This window comes from Mus caroli, chromosome 15 (assembly GCF_900094665.2).
Source record: "Mus caroli chromosome 15, CAROLI_EIJ_v1.1, whole genome shotgun sequence".
In the NCBI taxonomy this organism is placed as follows: domain Eukaryota; kingdom Metazoa; phylum Chordata; class Mammalia; order Rodentia; family Muridae; genus Mus; species Mus caroli.
Genome location: NC_034584.1, coordinates 94,698,918 through 94,716,257, shown reverse-complemented (window position 1 = coordinate 94,716,257; position 17,340 = coordinate 94,698,918). Strand labels below are relative to the sequence as shown.

At 47.8% G+C, this 17,340-nt stretch overlaps 1 protein-coding gene and 1 pseudogene across 3 annotated transcripts in view; both read right to left on the bottom strand.

The window, feature by feature from the left end:
* The window catches only part of Scn8a (sodium voltage-gated channel alpha subunit 8), a 170,548-nt gene that overhangs the window by 15,540 nt on the left and 137,668 nt on the right, over positions 1 to 17,340 (bottom strand). For both annotated transcript variants that reach the window (XM_029469723.1, XM_029469724.1), the window contains exons 15-21: positions 16,386 to 16,559; positions 14,116 to 14,472; positions 11,612 to 12,082; positions 11,109 to 11,226; positions 10,503 to 10,657; positions 9,187 to 9,360; positions 1,921 to 2,043 (exon numbers count right to left, since the gene is read on the bottom strand). In XM_029469723.1, the coding sequence (XP_029325583.1) occupies positions 1,921 to 2,043; positions 9,187 to 9,360; positions 10,503 to 10,657; positions 11,109 to 11,226; positions 11,612 to 12,082; positions 14,116 to 14,472; positions 16,386 to 16,559 (1,572 nt within the window). The remainder of the gene's footprint in view (positions 1 to 1,920; positions 2,044 to 9,186; positions 9,361 to 10,502; positions 10,658 to 11,108; positions 11,227 to 11,611; positions 12,083 to 14,115; positions 14,473 to 16,385; positions 16,560 to 17,340) is intronic.
* On the bottom strand, positions 4,584 to 5,718 carry LOC110310635 (annotated as a pseudogene). Its single transcript, XR_002379858.2, has one exon. The product of XR_002379858.2 is annotated as a protein SGT1 homolog pseudogene (transcript).

Below are 17,340 nucleotides of genomic sequence, written 5' to 3'. Positions count from 1 at the left end.
AGGACACCTACATCTGGATGATTCAAATCACTTCCTTTGAGCAAATGCCTCCAGCCGGTCCATGGTGACTGCTTTTGACACAGTGATAGAGTGACAGTAATGAGCAGCCAGATGGAGAGAGACTTCATAGCTCCAACTGGGCATTCTGGGAGCTGTCTAGAGGTAGCGGTGATCTCTTTAGGAGGTCCAGGTTCCTCGTTAGAGATTAGGTTTAGGTCCAGTGGTATAATCAATGCCTTTGATGGAATGTCTATAGCTGTCTGTCTATCTTGTTCAGAGTTGTTCGGATACCAAGATGGACTATTGGCTCTAAAACTACCAAGGCTTACCCTCCCTTAAGAAATATGTGGGCAGGCAGCAGCGGGGAGCAGAGATGGACATCTTAACCCTGCTTCCATTCACACTGTGGCCATTTCAGCTGTTGACCTTGGAGTACTATATATTCTCTTTGAATTTAGCCTGGTTGGAACAGTGCCCATCGTGCAAAATGCTCAAAGCCCTCTTACTTGTGGGAGAAAGACTTAGAATTCATTTTTAATTAGAATGGATTTACTGCCCGGAAACTGCCCTTCTTGCAGAGGGCATCAAGAGGGCTGTTGAAGGCTTGGGTTTAGAAAGCCAAACTGTGACCATGCCAGAGGAAACGCGAGCTCGTTGAAACATTGTTTGTTTAAATAAAACGAGATAATAACACTTCTAAGTCTCCATAAGTTCCACCTTTCTGTACAGCTGTGAACAGGGAGGGTCCCAGTGGCCAGGGTCCCAGATGAGGAATGGGCACAGCCGCACTGTCCTGGTCTCCAGTTCTGCCCATCAGTCTTACTCTCTCTGGACCATTGCAATCACTCCATTCTTATGCCTACGTTCTGATATTTGCACATTGAAAATCATCCTCTGTTTTGCTCTCCTGCATGTATTCAACCTCTAAAATAAAGTGAGCTTTCTTGGGCCCCTTAAGTAATAACAGACCTCTCTGATTAGCACAAGGAAACTATCACCGCCAAACCAGCTGCCCAGGTGATTTTCTGGAAGACATTTTAGTTTGTGCGCATGTATCTGTGCACACTAACAATCATTAGAACCAAGAGAGAAAAGGCATCAAAAGAGAAAGCCTTTCTAACATGACACGGGAGGGTATCCCCTTGTTATAAACTGGACTTGGGTAGTATATCACCCAAGCAGGAAGGAACGGGGCGGTGTCTCAGAACTAGCTGATACGCAGTCACCTAGCACTGTCTGCTGTTCTGATGGTGTGAGGCCAGGGGCCACAGAGCATGGGCACAGGGGTTGGGGTGAGGGGGGAAGCTTTGCTATCAGACAGAGGCTGCCAGTCCTCGTGGGACTGGGCTGAGAACAACAAGGTGCAATGAGAGGAATCAGAATACAAAGAAAAGCATCTCTTCTCCCGGGGTCACCGAATTCTGCTCCGCCCCCAGTCCCGAGCCTGCCACCCTGTCTTCAAGTCCCTTCTTGGCTGTTTTCTCAGTGACTGCCCCAAGGCCATAGGCCTCATCTGATTGCTACCTCTCCCCTGCACTCTGCCTGCCTGCAGCCTAGGCTTTTCAGTGGGTCTCTGGGTTATAATTCCCCTTTTTTGCACCTGGTGGTTCTCCCTATAAACCCAACAGCCCAGAAAGCCGCCCCAAGTGCTACAGGTAAGCCAGGCCAGATGAGGGAGCCAGTGTTAACATGTTCTACAGCGGCACGTTGTTGGGGTTGGGGCTGATATTAATGTGATGAGGCAGCTTAGTGCGATTCCCCTGCACACGGGGCAGGTGCGAGGGAGAGCGTGGAGGATCAAATCAGCAGCTGCATCACCGAGCTCGTGTCTGAATGATCTCGCCACCGTGTGATCGGTTCTAGCATGCTTTAACAGTTTCCACTGGCATGCAGAAGGATCGGCTACTCTTAGTGTCTTACCCTCATCCCTTCAAATCGTGATAAGGCTCTTAAGGGTCTCAAAGCTCTTAGGGTCCTAAGGGACTTTATGGCACCTAGTTCCGAGTAGCCCAGGGCATTAGCTATAAGGCTGACTAAAGAGACCTACACAAAAACAGAAGAGAAAAAAAAAAAAAACAAGAAAAAAAAAACAAGAAAAGAAAAAAAGAAAACAGAGGTTCCAGAGTGTTAGAATAAACCCCCTAGCACTGATTTAACAGGCGGGGGGACCCCCCCCCCCCAGCAGCGGAAGTGGGTACCACCGGCTGCCTACTTCAGCCTACTTCAACTTGACTCAAACGACCTGGAAGGAAAGGTGGTTGAGAGAGGCGGAAGAAAAACACAAAGGGAAGAGAGAAGGAGGAAGGGAAGGCGGCAGAACACACACGCAGGTTGGAGAGGGAAGGGGCTGGGGGGATGGGGGAGGAAGAGGTCCCGTTGGAAGGAGAGGAGCCTGAAGAGGTGACAAGAGCCTTACCCTCGCCCTTTACAGTCTGCAGCTCCCAGAAGCTCCCATTAAATTAAGCCAGACAAACTTAATGGAACCTATGGAAAAGAATACAGATAAATACACACATTCCACACCCCCCAGCTGCCCCTCCTCAGCTCTGCCAACATGGGATTTCCGACAGGGACAAGCTCTCTTATCCTGGTTGACAAGAAACCATTTGAGAATTTAATGAGTCACTACATTAACAAAAGAAACACAGTGAAAAAGCACCACCAGGGACTGCCTCTCCCAAGAGCATCCTTGACATGTATGGTTCTGGCCCGGTAATCCCCTCTCTCACTGTCAAATGATAACTTCCACCTTGAAAGCCCAACCACCACCCTCCATGACGGTAGAACCCTTTGTGGCATTTGGAACCGTACTTCTTGTAACACTCTCTTTTTCCTTCATAATAGCTCCAAATGTACCGGCCTCTGCCAGGGTAGGACAGTCTTCCATTATTCTTTTCCTTAACACAATGACTAGAAGAACTCCTGGGGGGAGGGTCCATTTCCTTTGTAGGCAGGGAATGCCCAGTGCCAGTAGTAGCTCTGGAGCTAGGATGAGCCCCACATTGCCCCACTGAACCAGTGCTCAGTCTACCTGGGCAGATTGTGGAGACCTGTCTGCAGCACAAAGATGACAGGCAGGATCCTAACAGATAGGTCACCGATGTCTGTGAGCCTAGACTTGGGCCAAGACTTTCCTGTTCTCCCAAGAGCAAACTTACCTTGCTCCTTCTATCAGGATGGCCCTTCACAATGGGTACTAGCCACCATGGATACAAGCCTGCTTGGGCTTGACCTGAGCAGGATATGGGGCTCCTCAGGGCCACTTGGCCTGAGCATACCTTTACCCAGACATATCTGGGAATGTCTGCTTGGGGATCCTTGCAGAGGACTTTCTTTCACATCGCAGTCTATTCTATTTATACCCGATTGTGGGATAGGCTAAGATCTTCTTTCTTATGGGAGCTTGGAAGTCTATACTTTCACTGATGTCTCAAAGCCAGAGTGAAAAGATGTCTCTCGTGTCATCTCGGTTTCATCTGCTGTTCTTTGATCTCTCTCTCTCTCTTAGACTAGGCCTCAATTCTGTGTCTGCCCTGCATGGGTTCAGCACACACAGGTGCCTCTTTTGCATGTTTTTTAAGTAGAGATTAAACCCAGGTCTTGTGCTTGCTGGGCAAGTGTTTCACTACTGAGCTACATCCATAGACATTAAAACAAACACAAACAAACAAACAAGGGCTGTCCTTGAACTTGTCTGGTAGATCAGGCTTGCCTTGAATTCAGAAGTCCGCCTGCCTCTGCCTTCCCAGTGCTGGAACTATAGGCCACCACGCTTGGCTAAAAAATAATTTGTTTTTTTAAAAAAAGAAGATATTTATAATTGGGAACCAAGGTTAGTATGGGGTGGAAGTAGATGGTCAAAGATGTAGAAAGACGTAGGCTTACGGGATTCAATTTTGAAACAGGGTGCAAACCGACTTAAACTTATCACCCGTCAGCTTCCGTGTCTTCTGTGGGGCTGAGTCCTAGGCAGTGTTCAAGGCTAACCAGGAAAGATAGACATCCCCAGGCGCTCGGTGTCCTGTAAACCTTTACTTAAGTCAAGGGTCTCAAAACCCATATCTAGAACAAAGCGGTCAGCTGTCACTTTCCATTCATTCTTTTTGTTTGTTTGTTTTTTATAAAGATTTATTTATTTTATTATATGTAAGTACACTGTAGCTGTCTTCAGACACTCCAGAAGAGGGCGTCAGATCTTGTTACAGATGGTTGTGAGCCACCATGTGGTTGCTGGGATTTGAACTCGGGACCTTCGGAAGAACAGTCAGTGCTCTTAACCACTGAGCCATCTCACCAGCCCTTTCCATTCATTCTTAATGATTAATAAAAAGTTACGTGGAGCCACCTCTTAGGCACTATTGGTCGAGCAAGCCAACAATTCTTTTTCATTAAAAATTATTTTTAAATTATGTGTTTGTGTGTGTGTGTGTGGGGGGGTGCCTACGCGTGAGGCTAGAGGTGTCATGACATCCCTCTGGAGCTGCAGTCACATGGGTGATGGAAATTGAACACGTGTCCTCAGAGACAGCAGTGCACACTTTTAATTGCTAAGCTATCTATCTCTCCCACCTGCAAGCCAGCTCTTTTTTTTTTTTACAGTGATAGCAAATTGATTTATTTAGTACTGTTTCCATTCCATATCATCGGGAGGGTTGATTTCAACTTTCCTTTTACCTACATCAGACCAGTTGGTACTCAAGACTGTACCACCAGACTCCATAAATGACTTGTTCATGGCGCATTTCACTTCATCAGAACCATCTGAGTAGATCTGCTGGAATAACTTGTTTAAAGCTGCGTCGCCCTCCAGCTTCTCATTCTTTTCTTCTTCTTTGATTTCACCAACCAATTTATCCCAGTTCCGGGTATAGTGAGAGGAGGACGGATACATGTTCTTTACATCTGCTGTGAACTGTTTCGGTGTGGGCTCATCTCCTTGTCCCTCCAGCTTTTCCCATCTCACCGCCTCTGGCTTTTTCATTTTAATTTCAATCTTTGTTGAAAGTACTTTAAATGTGCTCTGTTCTGGAATTATAGGGTGAAGCAACCTCAGCTTCAAACTGTAGTCTTCTCCAGAAGGGATTTTCACGACAGCAGACAACTCTCTCTCTGAGAATCCCACACGTACATCATTCTTCTGAACGCTCTTGATCATAAGGGTAACGATTACGTGAGACTCGGTTTGATACCAGTCATACTTGATTTTTGACTGGGTCCTCTGAGATGCAGACACTTCAGATTCTGATCCATTCTGAATCTCTTGGCATCTTTTAATCCAGATGTCAAAATTTGTATCTGTACTATCTAATTTCTGTCCTTCTGCAAATGTTTCTAAGGCAGAAGCGTAGTCTTTTTCATGGTATTCACATATCCCTTTCCTCAGAAGAGCAGTAGAATTATTTGGATTGAGTTCAAGAGACTTCTTTACATCGGCAATACCATCACGGTATTTCCCAAGAAGAATGTGACAATAAGCTCTCTGACAGTAATACTGTGCGTCATCGGGATTCTGTTCCAAAGCCTTAGTCAGCTCCTCTAACGCTGCCTGGGGATCCCCGTCGATCAGAGCATCTGAGAAGCTCTGGAAAAGCCGCTGGGACGATGCAGGTCCTGCTGCAGCTGCCGCCATCCCTAGGAGTCACGAAAGCTTCTGCCTGAGCGTTTCTACCTTGGTTACCAGCTCCGCCGCCCGCAAGCCAGCTCTTAACACCAAGTCGTCTAGAACTACCCAGTTGTTAGTGAGGCCTTAATGGGAACCTCTTACGGTCAATGATCCCATTTCAGCCAGGATCCCCAGCTCAAAGTCCTAACCCTAAACCTAAGTGCCATGAAGCCTTGGCAGGTATAGACTTTGAGTGTTTTGAGATCCTACACAAAGAAGGAGGACCCTGGCTCTGAGGGGTGGCAACTTAACTAATAACAGTGTAGTGGGAGGAAGGATAGATGAGGTTCAGAGGTCATTTAAAAGGCTATCCCTAAAGCCACCAAGAGATGGCCTGCTCAGCTGTTCAACTGAGCCAAGATCTACACAGTGAGCCCAGCAAGGCTCTCCTCTGGACTGTCCCTCAGTAGCTGACGGCTCTGTTAAAGACTCCTGGGTCTCCAGGTTAAACCCTTACTGGACATAATGAAAACATCTGGTCAAGTGTACAAAGGAATCAAACCTAAAAGAAAGAAAAAAGGAGTTAAAGAGACAAAGTTTAACCATGCAGGCATAAAAGGAAGTGGACCCTGGTGACTTCTCATGGAGGGGATGAAGTGGACACTGGTGACTTCTCATGGAGGGGATGTATCAGCAGGCTGAGGTTGGTCTGAGGTGTCAGCACCTGCACACTCCCACTCCCCATCACAACTGCGAGCTAACCCTTACAAGCAATGGAAGACATTCCTCGGAGAAAGACTGTGAAAGTATTTCACAGGACACAAACGCCAATGCAGGCAAAGACCTGAGGAGGAAAAAAAAAATGTGTGTTTGGGAATTCACATGGCTTACTACTAGTAATAAAGAGAACTGATCTAAGACGTTGTCTGAGTATCCTCATGGCTCCATAAAACTAGTGCTTGCAGCAGCTTCCAGAGACAACAAGGAAAAACAAATCTGTATCAGGGCAGTGGGCACAGCGATGAACTCATTGTGACAGGAAGTGGCTGGTGGATGAGATGGGCAAGTGACACAGATGTACTACGCTAGGACCTAAAATTACAACTACAAGCTCTACAATGCCCACAGAACCAGGCAGATTCCTCCGATGGACAGCACACATGCTTGGCAGGTCTAGCTGTCTGGGTACCAGTCAATGCCTATCTTCCACTCACAATTTAAAAGTGTCAATCTCTGGACCCATCATTACAGAGTAAGGTACCCTACACAGCAGGCTGTGACTCTTGTCTATGGGTTTCATCTCTTAGGCTCTGAAAGAGAAGCAGTCGTGTTCACTACTCTTGATATTTCCCACAACACAACAGATTTTGCATATCATGGATAGTCGATAAACATCAGACACAAGAATAACTGGACAGAGGTCAGAGGTCAAACCCTGTTCTCACATGCTGGGTGACCTTGGCACGGAGCTAGGTTAGAGCTGCTGTAGAAGCTGGTACAAGCTCCCCGGAGCTGGGGCCGTGCTGCCTTGCCTTTCTGGGATTCCTTCGGAACTAAGGCCGTTCAATGCAGAGTGCAGTATTCAATTCATGTTGATTACCAGCGACTGGTACAGAGCAGCCTTCAGAGCAAAAGTGGGACCCACAGCAGTCGAGTAATCCAGGACCTTCTGAAAGCTAGAGGAGCTGGTGGGTTACAGTCAATTAGAAAATGCCCATCTTACTGCTAAATATAAGTGGCGGCCTGGATTCAGATGCAGGTGACATTGCCTGGCTGTATCCTTGAATCTGGGGTGGCTCAGCCCAGAGAGGAAGTGGTTCAGGTTGGGGTTGACCATGGAAGGAAGGGGGAAGAGTTGTGCCAGACCACAGTTCTTCTTGGGCAGCTAGACTGTGGTGGGGGACCTGTCTGTCTGTGTCCTCATTAAGTCTGAGAGAGGAGGGGCTTGTGTGGGCATCTTCCTGTGTCCAGGTGCCCCGAGAGTTACTGTGCATGTCTCCTCTAGGAAGAGAGGCAGCCTAGTCTCAGGTGTCATCCCATATTCCTCCCCACGGCTGGAATCCATAGCTGCTTAAGTGCCTCGGTTTGTTAACTGCAAAGACTGCCCCCTTTCCCTGGAGTTTGTCAACCTGACTACACCTGGAGTTAAAACCCAAAACACAGAGGGCACCCCCGTGAGGGTTTCTGCTTAATCTGAAGGGAGGACCCACTTCTAACACAGATCTTGAAAGTGGGAAAGCACACCAAGGCACACCTTCAATCCAGATCTTTTGAGGTGGGAAGACTGCCCTCTAATCTGAGCCATGCCTTGTGCTGGGAGCCTAGATAAGGACATGGAAGAAGGAAGACTTGCTCTTGGCCTCCTTGTTCTCTAGCAAGTCGATTCCTTCCCTGGCATCAGAGCCTGGTTCTTTGGGATTCTGGGGGACACTGAAGACCAGATGAGATGTCCAGCCTTGTGGGTTGGACAATGAGTGGATTCTTGGAACTTCTGTTTTATAGGCAGCTATTGCTGGACTAGCTGGACCACAGCCTGTAAGTCATTCAAATAAATCCTGTCTGTCTGTCTATATTCACTTTGTAAATTCTGGTAATCTAGACAACCCTGACGAACACACCTAGCTTCCTGAAACAGGAGAGGATGAGACAGTGTCAGCCCCTGGACGCACTCACTAACCACAGAGGTCGAAGAGAACTTGGGAAGGGAATGTGTTTATGAAACAAATCACCACACAGCCCACGAAGCCTCTTCAAAACACGCCCACCCCGTCTCCAGCCTCTAGGTCCTTCATCCTAGTCCCCGGATGAATTCTCCGCAGCCCTGGTCCTGTGAGTCTCACACACCCTTTTTTTAGATGAAGCAAGAGAGAAGTTTTAGTTCCTGCAGAGAGCAGAAGACGGTCATGGTTAGTGCTGGTGGGGCAAGAATCAGCTGCTGCCGCCGCTGCTGCCGCTGCTGCTGCCGCTGCTGCTGCTGCTGCTGCTTCCAACCTGAAAACATAATACCGGAGCTCGAGGCCACAAAGCCGTGGACAGGATCATACAGCCTGGAGGACGAAAGTTTTCATTTGGTGATCACAGCAGAAATGGTGGCCATCATCTCAGGCCCCTTTTCCCAGGAGAAGTGACACACCTGCCAGTCAACTGGCACACCTGGGATGCATCCATGGCATGGACGGGAGTAACAGACCCCGCCCCCAATCCCGCCATCCTACTTCATCCCGAAACCCCACCACATTCCTGTAACCCACTTTATCCATACACCCCACCTCATGCCCGCACCCCACCTCATTTCAGAATCCCATCTCATAGTAGCAGAAAGGGGATGTCCTGCTGTCATAGAGCAAGAACCTTCCGCTGTCCAGCTAAAGACAGGGGATTCTCTGAATCTAAATAAGCCAGGCCCAGTGGTACAAAGGCCAGGACAGGCTATGGGCAATGCAGGGTCTTCAGAGGTCCTGTTCTTCAAAGAAGAGTTAACTGTCATAAGTGGACCTTCACCCAAGCCTGCAGGTATATACCTATGGCTAAGCTAGCCCCAGCTCCTGCTACAAAGGAGGAGGAATGGATAACTGGACACCTACAGCCACAATGAGGAAGTCCAACCAGCACCAGGCATTGGTGAAGAACTTGACGAAGCCATAGGCTGTCCATTTGAGCAACATCTCCAGGATGAAGATGTAGGTGAAGACCTTGTCCGCATACTCCAGGATGGTACGGATGGTCTTCCTCTGCTCAATGTAGATGTCCTCGAAGGCCTGAAAGAGACGTGGCGCCCGCTGAATCATGGGTGTGTGCTAGCGTCACGGCTCCTCACACCAGCTGCCCACCATCAGGCTCCTGTTCCTCCACTCTGCTCCCTGGCTTCCCCTCCTGGCTTATTAGTTAGTGAAGCTGGGGATGGAGCCCAGGGCTGGAAGTATGAAGAGTAACCACTGAGTCCAGGGAAGTGCTTTACCGAGAAATAATTTGCATCCCATATTTAAATGTCTAATTCAATGGCTTTTAGGATAATATATATCCATCACCTGAATGTATAACATTTTCATTACCCACCAAAAGAAGTTACACATTTTCTAGCTGTTACCTCTGGACCCCTTAATCTGCCTTTTGGGGGCACTTCATACCAGTAAGGTGATTCCAATAGATGTTGTCTTTGTGCCTGGCTACTTATTTTTATATAAAAAATATTTTCTTTTCAATCACATGTCTGTGTGTCTGTGTGCATCTCTGCGTGTGTTTGTGTGAGGGTGTGTGTGCAGGAGTGCAGGTGCCTATGGATGCTCCTGTACCTGGAGTTAGAGGCGGTTGTGGATGGCCTGCTAGGGGTGCTAGGAACCAAACTCGGGTCTTCTGGAAAAGCAGCACTTGCCCTTCTCAGACTCTGAAGGGTTCTCTGTGACAATCCGGCTGAACATGGGGGGGCAAATGCCAAGAAAAGGAGCCCACGAAAAGAGGAATCTGTGTTCAGTTCTGCATGGCTACCTGCTGCTGAGCACTGAGGCCAGAGCAGACCTGGATCTCTGGACACTTGTTATGAGGTGGGTTTTCCAGGGCTCCATCCTATCTACCTCGGGAAACAGAAATGAAGAGCAAGCAGTCTGGATGCGGAGAGGGACTCTCACCTTGGGAAGCTGCCTGGGGTAGAGCAAAAACTGGCAGTGACAGGTTTGTCTTCATCCCCACGCAAAGAGCGTTGCAGGGTCGAGAGGGTCGTCTTAAGGCCAGAAGTGAAGAAGGGTGGATTCTAGACTCAGCACCATATATGCCAGCCAGCTCAAAGCGCTTGAACAAATTCCTGTTCTTGGGACCTTGGCCTATCTGTCCTCGCCTACCCTCTGCTCACTGTTTCTTTGTACCCTTCCCTCACCAGCCGCAGCCACACTTCCCTGACTCTCACCAGGGCGCCACTGCTGAGGAGGATCATGAAGATGATGAAGGTCTCAAACCAATTGTGCTCCACAATGAGGAAGCAGGTTTTCCGCAGGATCCACCACGACTTGCCTAGTCCTTCCTCGATGTTGACCTGGCAGCACTTGAACCGCTGGACACAACCTGGCACCAATGGGAGACTCAGGTCAGACTGGACGCTTGTGCGGCCTGACTGGTTCCTTTTCCAGGCTCCCACTCCACAGTAGGGAGGGTAGCAGCTGAACATGGTAAGAACCGCTGAGGCTATGCTGCAAGGGTAATAATAAGGTAAGACCTTTGGAATCAGGAAGACTCCTACAAGGAAGCTGTGGGGGGGCGAGAGGCATGGTGACCACCCAGAGGCCTTTCTAATGGCAGTCTGGGGGCTGGTGCCAAAAGAAGATGGGCAAGAACAACTAGAGACTGGAAACTTATATATCAGAACTGGGTATGGGAAATCAATCAATCAATCAATCAAACAAACAAACAAAACCAAGTTCCACCAAAATGGCACCCAGCCACTGCGCCTCCAGCCCCGGCAGTCATAGACTGCATAGCACTAAGATCGTCCCAACCCATCCCCGCGCCCTTTCACCCTCAGTGAAGCAGGCGTCTGGATCCAAATATTCCTCAGGCTGCTCCACTGGGACTTCTTCCACCTCAGGCTTGATGTCGATGGTACTTCCTTCTGAGGAGCTGGTATCGTCCAATTTCTAGACACAGAGGAAGGAAGAGGATGGTCAGGGAGCTGTGCAGGGACACGTGCCCGGATCACGCGCACGTGACCTCTGCTGGGGGTCACATACAGACAGACGCTAACCACAGGGTCACGTGGATTCAGAGCCGGGACAAATTAAAGGGTTGACTGCAGCCTCAGACCCAGGTCCTCCAGAATTGATGCAACTAACTCTGGACTAGCCCAGGGAGCTCGGTCCCCAAGGGAAGACCTAGCACGACCCCAGGGCACTGGGCTGGCTCACAGAGTGGCTATTGTAGCTCTCTCTGTTAAGCCCAGGGCCGAGCCAGTCTTTGGGGCTGAGAGTGCCCTGTTGGAGAGCTCACACGCAATGTGGGTGGTTTTCTTGGTTGGGACCTTACGTCTTTGCTGCCTTCGGGGTCTGACTCGCTGCTAACATCCTCTGTGTTGAGGTTCTCGAAATCAGACTCGCCCACAGCAATGGGCACCCGCACGGTCAGGTTTGGGTTGTTAATGAAGGACATGTGGTCCTCGTCGATGATGTACTTCTCCACGCTGCTGCCGATGCCGCTAGTGGTGCCGTTCCCGTTTTTCTGGAAGTCGCCGTTCCTGTGAATGTCCACGCCGGTGTGGTTGGCGATGCAGTTGGCCTTCTTCTCATACAGCTCGTCTAAAGGTTTCACTTCATCAGCCTCCCGTTGCTTGAAGTGTGCCTGCATGAAGGCGTGCACCTTCACTTTGGCCCAGGCCACGCCCTTCTTGATCCGGATCACGGATATCTGCAGGTTATTCATTTCCCCGTCGTCATCCGTGGCCGCCAGATTGTCTGCGCTGAAGGAGCTCAGAAGCAAGGCCAGAAATAGGTTCAGCACCTATAGAAGCAGCAGCCGCCGTAGAAAAAGGAGCAAATGTGGAATTGTCTTAGGAAGTTATCCTCTCTCCTCAGGGTTACATATCGGAAGCCAACAGAGTCACATAGACTGCAAAGGGTTTCTGTGCTGTGTTGGCTCCTGTCATAGTTTTTTTGTTTTGTTTTGTTTTTGTTTTTTGTTTTTTTGTTTGTTTGTTTGTTTTGGTTTTTTTGAGACAGGGTTTCTCTGTATAGCCCTGACTGTCCTGGAACTCACTTTGTAGACCAGGCTGGCCTTGAACTCAGAAATCCGCCTGCCTCTGCCTCCCGAGTGCTGGGATTAAAGACGTGCGCTACCACGCCCGGCTGTTCATTTTACCCATTGTGTGTGTGTGTGTGTGTGTGTGTGTGTGTGCAAAAGATAGAATGCTTGACCTTGTGCACGATAGCGTGCTAAGTGTTCAGCCCCTCCGTGTGTTATTTTAAATGTTCACACTACCAGATGCAGATTTCTTTTGGTTTTACTGTAAGTAGTTTTGCACCTTCCCCGGCTCTTCTCTACTTTTACGTTTGTATGACAAGGCCCAAAATATATTAATTTTCTTATGACAGAAGCAAAGGTTGTATTCACTTTGAAAGAAAATTACTCAAAACCCAAACCAAAAATGCCTGTATGGATGACTGGGGAGGGCAGAGGAGTGCACAGAGTCATGCGTTTCTAATAACAGATGTCTCCAAGGGCCCGTGTTAGAAAAATAAAATTAAGTTCCTAGAGCCATACTTTCGTAAACAAACCAAAAAGGCAAAACTAATACATATATAAATATATATATGCCACCTTCCCTCAAGAATGTGCTCTGGAGTTTGGGTACACTTTAACGGCAGAACATGTGCACAGTATGTGCAAGGTCCTGTAACGTATTAAAAACTAAGCAAAAAAGAGTGAGTTATCTCTGCTCTCCTAGTGTTTACAAAAAACCCTTTGCTAGGAGCAGGGGCAGGGCCTGTAAACTGGCTACATGGAAAGCTAAGGCAGGACCACCAGAATCACGAGTTCAAAGCCTGAGCAGAACAGTACACTGACTTCAGTGTCTACTGCAGAGCCAGATGCCAAGCAGTGAAATGCAAGCTTGGTTTAAATTCCTCATTTTACTGTGTTGGATAACACACACTCCTGTTTTGGTCTCATTATGTAGCCCAAACTGGCCTTAAACTCACAATCCCGATGTCGAAGCCTCCTGAGGGCTGGCATTACAGGAGTGAACCACCCAGCTTGCTAACTGCTGTTAAATGAAGGGGTATAAATGATGACCAAGATCTCAAGGAGTCATTCCTGTTAGCTACATCAGAAGGTTGGGGCAGAGACAGAGATGGGCTGATACAGTGTAGCCAGCTGGAGGCAGCTGGATGTCTGGTAACACTGTTACCATCTGGTAACACATATATCTCCCTGGTCTACCCTGAAGAGACTCTGATCTGATACAGGGCCTGGCTCGACCTTTCTTCTACTGAATGCACCTTGTGTGACTATGATGCAGGTAGTTTTCTGATCCTACTATAGAAATGCAAAGATGCGGCCAAGAGATGCTGTGAGGAAGGCTGTAGGTGCGAGAGTATGTGAAGAGAGAAATAAAGGCAGAGGCTGCCTGCACAAAAGGGGTGGCGGAAGGGCCTGGACTTGGGGGAGGCATGTGGAGAATGTCAGGGATTGCAGATGCATTGTGGTGACTGTCTTTATTATGGGAGAGCCATGGTTGGCTTCGAGGAGCAAGGAAGCTTTTTACAGAAGAACTGGGAGAACTGATGTGAGTTTATAGGGATTGCGTGAGTTGCTCTATAAGGACTGTGTGAGCCACTTTATAGCGGGACCGTGTGAGCTGCTTTCCCTGCTGTCAGGAGCACAAGTTACCCACTGAACACGTGGCAAAGTCTGCGGACATTTCTGGTCATTGAAATTTGGGAGATGGTACTGGTAGCTGATGGGCCTTAACACATATCTGGGCCAGGAAAGAGTTCGCCAGAGAAGGTGGTGGAGAAGAAGATGTTGGTACTCACCACCAGGTTGCCGATGACCATGACCATCATGAACACGATAAGGCACATGGCCTGGCCGGCCACTTCCATGCAGTCCCACATGGTCTCGATCCACTCCCCACACAGCACTCGGAAGACGATGAGGAAGGAGTGGAAGAAGTCGTTCATGTGCCAGCGCGGGAGCTTGCACTCCTGGCTGATCTTACAGACGCACTCCTTGTAGCTCTTTCCAAAGAGCTGCATCCCCACCACGGCGAAGATGAAGACGATGATGGCCAGCACCAGGGTCAGGTTGCCCAGGGCGCCAACGGAGTTCCCGATGATCTTGATCAGCATGTTCAGGGTGGGCCAGGACTTGGCCAATTTGAAGACTCGGAGCTAAGGAGACAAATAATAAAAAAGGAAATGATAATCTGCTACCCCACATTGCTGAAATAAAAAAAAAAAAGCAGAATTAGAAGATTGGCTTAAATTTGTTTATCATCCATCCTTAGGAAATTCTCAGAACTTCCTGATCATGTCGCAGACTGTGAGTGATTAAACTGAGTTACAGATAAGAGAAAACTGATGAATTTCAGAAATTGAATGAAAAGTTTAAGTCCAGGTCCAAAGGACTGGCCCCTGGATCTTTACGTCATTGAGTCAGAACACAGCCATATCTGATTCAACTTTTGAGTTCTCAAAGAGACGAACTGGCAAGGGACGTGCAATCTGCAGGATACTCTAAGAACAATAAAATAATGCATTTGTTACCTCGAAAAGCACGCATTAGAAAATGCTAAGGATTTCCTTTTGCTTGCCAACAACTAACCAATGGCTGATATGAAAGATGTTCAGAATAATTTGGGGCAAGGAGAGACAGTACCACATGTGGGAAACATCTGTGGAAGGGGCAACCAATGTTAAAAATTCAGAAAACACAGATTTTGGTGTCTGTCAATCATAAGTGTTTATATTCTGTAATCATCACAAGGTCCTGGCAAACAGGTTGGGAATTATGACGCTCGAAGCCAGGGTGTGTTGGCCAATGTTACATAATAACATCTCTGCCGTGAAGTATCACTGTCAGGTGCCACATGTTACATAGACATTTTGGTAGATGTTGACAGCAGTAACTGGTACTGACTGGAGATGTAGGTCTGATCTGAAAGCTCGTGGGTCACCGGGCGCCATTCTGGACCACTCTCAGTTATCCCTGCCTGGCTTCTGAGTTATTCAAAATATTAGTTCTTAACTCTTTCTCCTGCAGTTGAGATAAAACTAGATTTTAAAAAGTCAACTATGTGGGGGGTGGCTGGAGAGATGGCTGAGGGGTTGAGAGCACAGGACCCCAGTTCAATTCCCAGCACCCACATGGCGGCTCACAACCACCTGTTATTCTAGTTCCAAAGAACACAAGGCTCTCTTCTGGTCTCCTCAAGGACTGCACGCAGCACACAGTTATGCAGGCAAAACACCCATACACATAAAGGAAAAAATATATAAATCTCAAAACAAAACTGTGGAGCAGCCATTTCAGTGAGGCGCCTCTCGTGCAGTGTCGGTTTTAGGAGCGCCAGCCAGGTCTTTTCTCAGGCTCCATGAGAAACCCACAGCCGTTGTGCTGACTGAGAGAACAAGCTGAGCAAGGTCATTCGGTGGCTCCAGGTGTCATTCACTCCTTGTTTACGGTGGTTTCTCCAGAATTACTGACCCATTTAAACATGCCCTTATACAAATAAGTTAATAATTTGACATTAATCACTAATAACACAGAAAATAAAGTCAATGTTCAATGACTAATTTCAATATGACTTAATAAAACAATATCTTAATTTAATTTCTGGAGGGGGGTACCACATTGAAGAAATGAAGAAAACCATCTTTAAATATAGAGATTCTCTTTATTTTGGGGAGATTAGACACAGAGGAACTCGAGGAGCCAATCAAATGACCTCAGGGGAGAGAAACAACCCGAGGAGCCAATCAAATGACCGTAGGGAAACAACCCGAGGAGCCAATCAAATGACCTCAGAAGGCCCTGGGACACTTTCACCTTCTGAAGCCATCATTATTTTCTAAGGAACCTCTTAAGAACTAGCTTCTTTGGCTTATTGACTTCAAACCCTAACTTTTACACCTTCTTACATTTAGCAGAAAAGGTTTCAAGATTTTAGTGGAGAGGCCAACTAATCGGCCAACCACAGCGAGGCAGGTGCACTTCAGGAGATGCCCTAAGTTATTTTATACAAAGTGCTGTCTGGTAGTCGTAAGACAGAAACGCGCAGAGAAATTGGAGGAATCTGGAATACCAATCGGAAAGATCGCAGCACTGAGAGCCCCTCCACGTCTGCAAGGCCCAGCTCCATTAAACTGAGGGAGACGATAAATCCGTCAAAAATGTTCCAGCCTTCTTGGAAGTAATAGTAGGGATCCATGGCTATGAGCTTCAGGAACATTTCTGCCGTGAAGATCCCAGTGAACACCTGAAGAAGCGGAGGCAGGAGGTAAGGAGGGGACACCAGAACGAACACACCTTATCATCTCTGTCAATACAACTTACGCAAGAATCAAGAGCCGGCTTTGGCCTCCATGCTGCAGGCCATCAACACCTGGACGTCCCATAGGCGTCCCATATGACACAGGACAGGCTCCATTTTGTTTGAATGGAGTTCTCAGTCCCAGCACTTCCATCTCTGTCGCCAGAGCCACTCGGTTCATATTGGGTGGGCACGCGATTAAGAAATAATCTAAGCAATATGAACAGGACAGAAGGCCACACCTCCTTTTAAAGGCTGAGAGGCATCTGGTGGTCTAATTTTACCTGGGAGTAATTATAATCAGCAACAATGTATCCGCATTTCAGAGTGGCTAGAGGGGACTCTGATGGTTACAGCAAAGAAAGGTAAGTGTTAGAGGTGTTGGATTTGTTAATTGCTCTGAACTAATCACTGTTCAGTGTGTACATGTATTGAAATAATAGCCGCATCCTATAAACACACATAAGTATGTACGTAATCACGTATTGTCCAAAGTGTACAAAACCAGAAGCAAGCCCACAGTCTCCCTGCTTTGCAAACAATTTCCATTTTCTATGATCTCTTTCTGCGTTTTAAAATACATATATATCGCAATACAGAATATCTTGGGCCTAATTCTCCAGCTGTTGCAAGTCTATCTCAGCGGTTGCATGTCTATCTCAGCTGTTGCATGTCTATCTCAGTTGTTGCATGTCTATCTCAGCTGTTGCATGTCTATCTCAGCGGT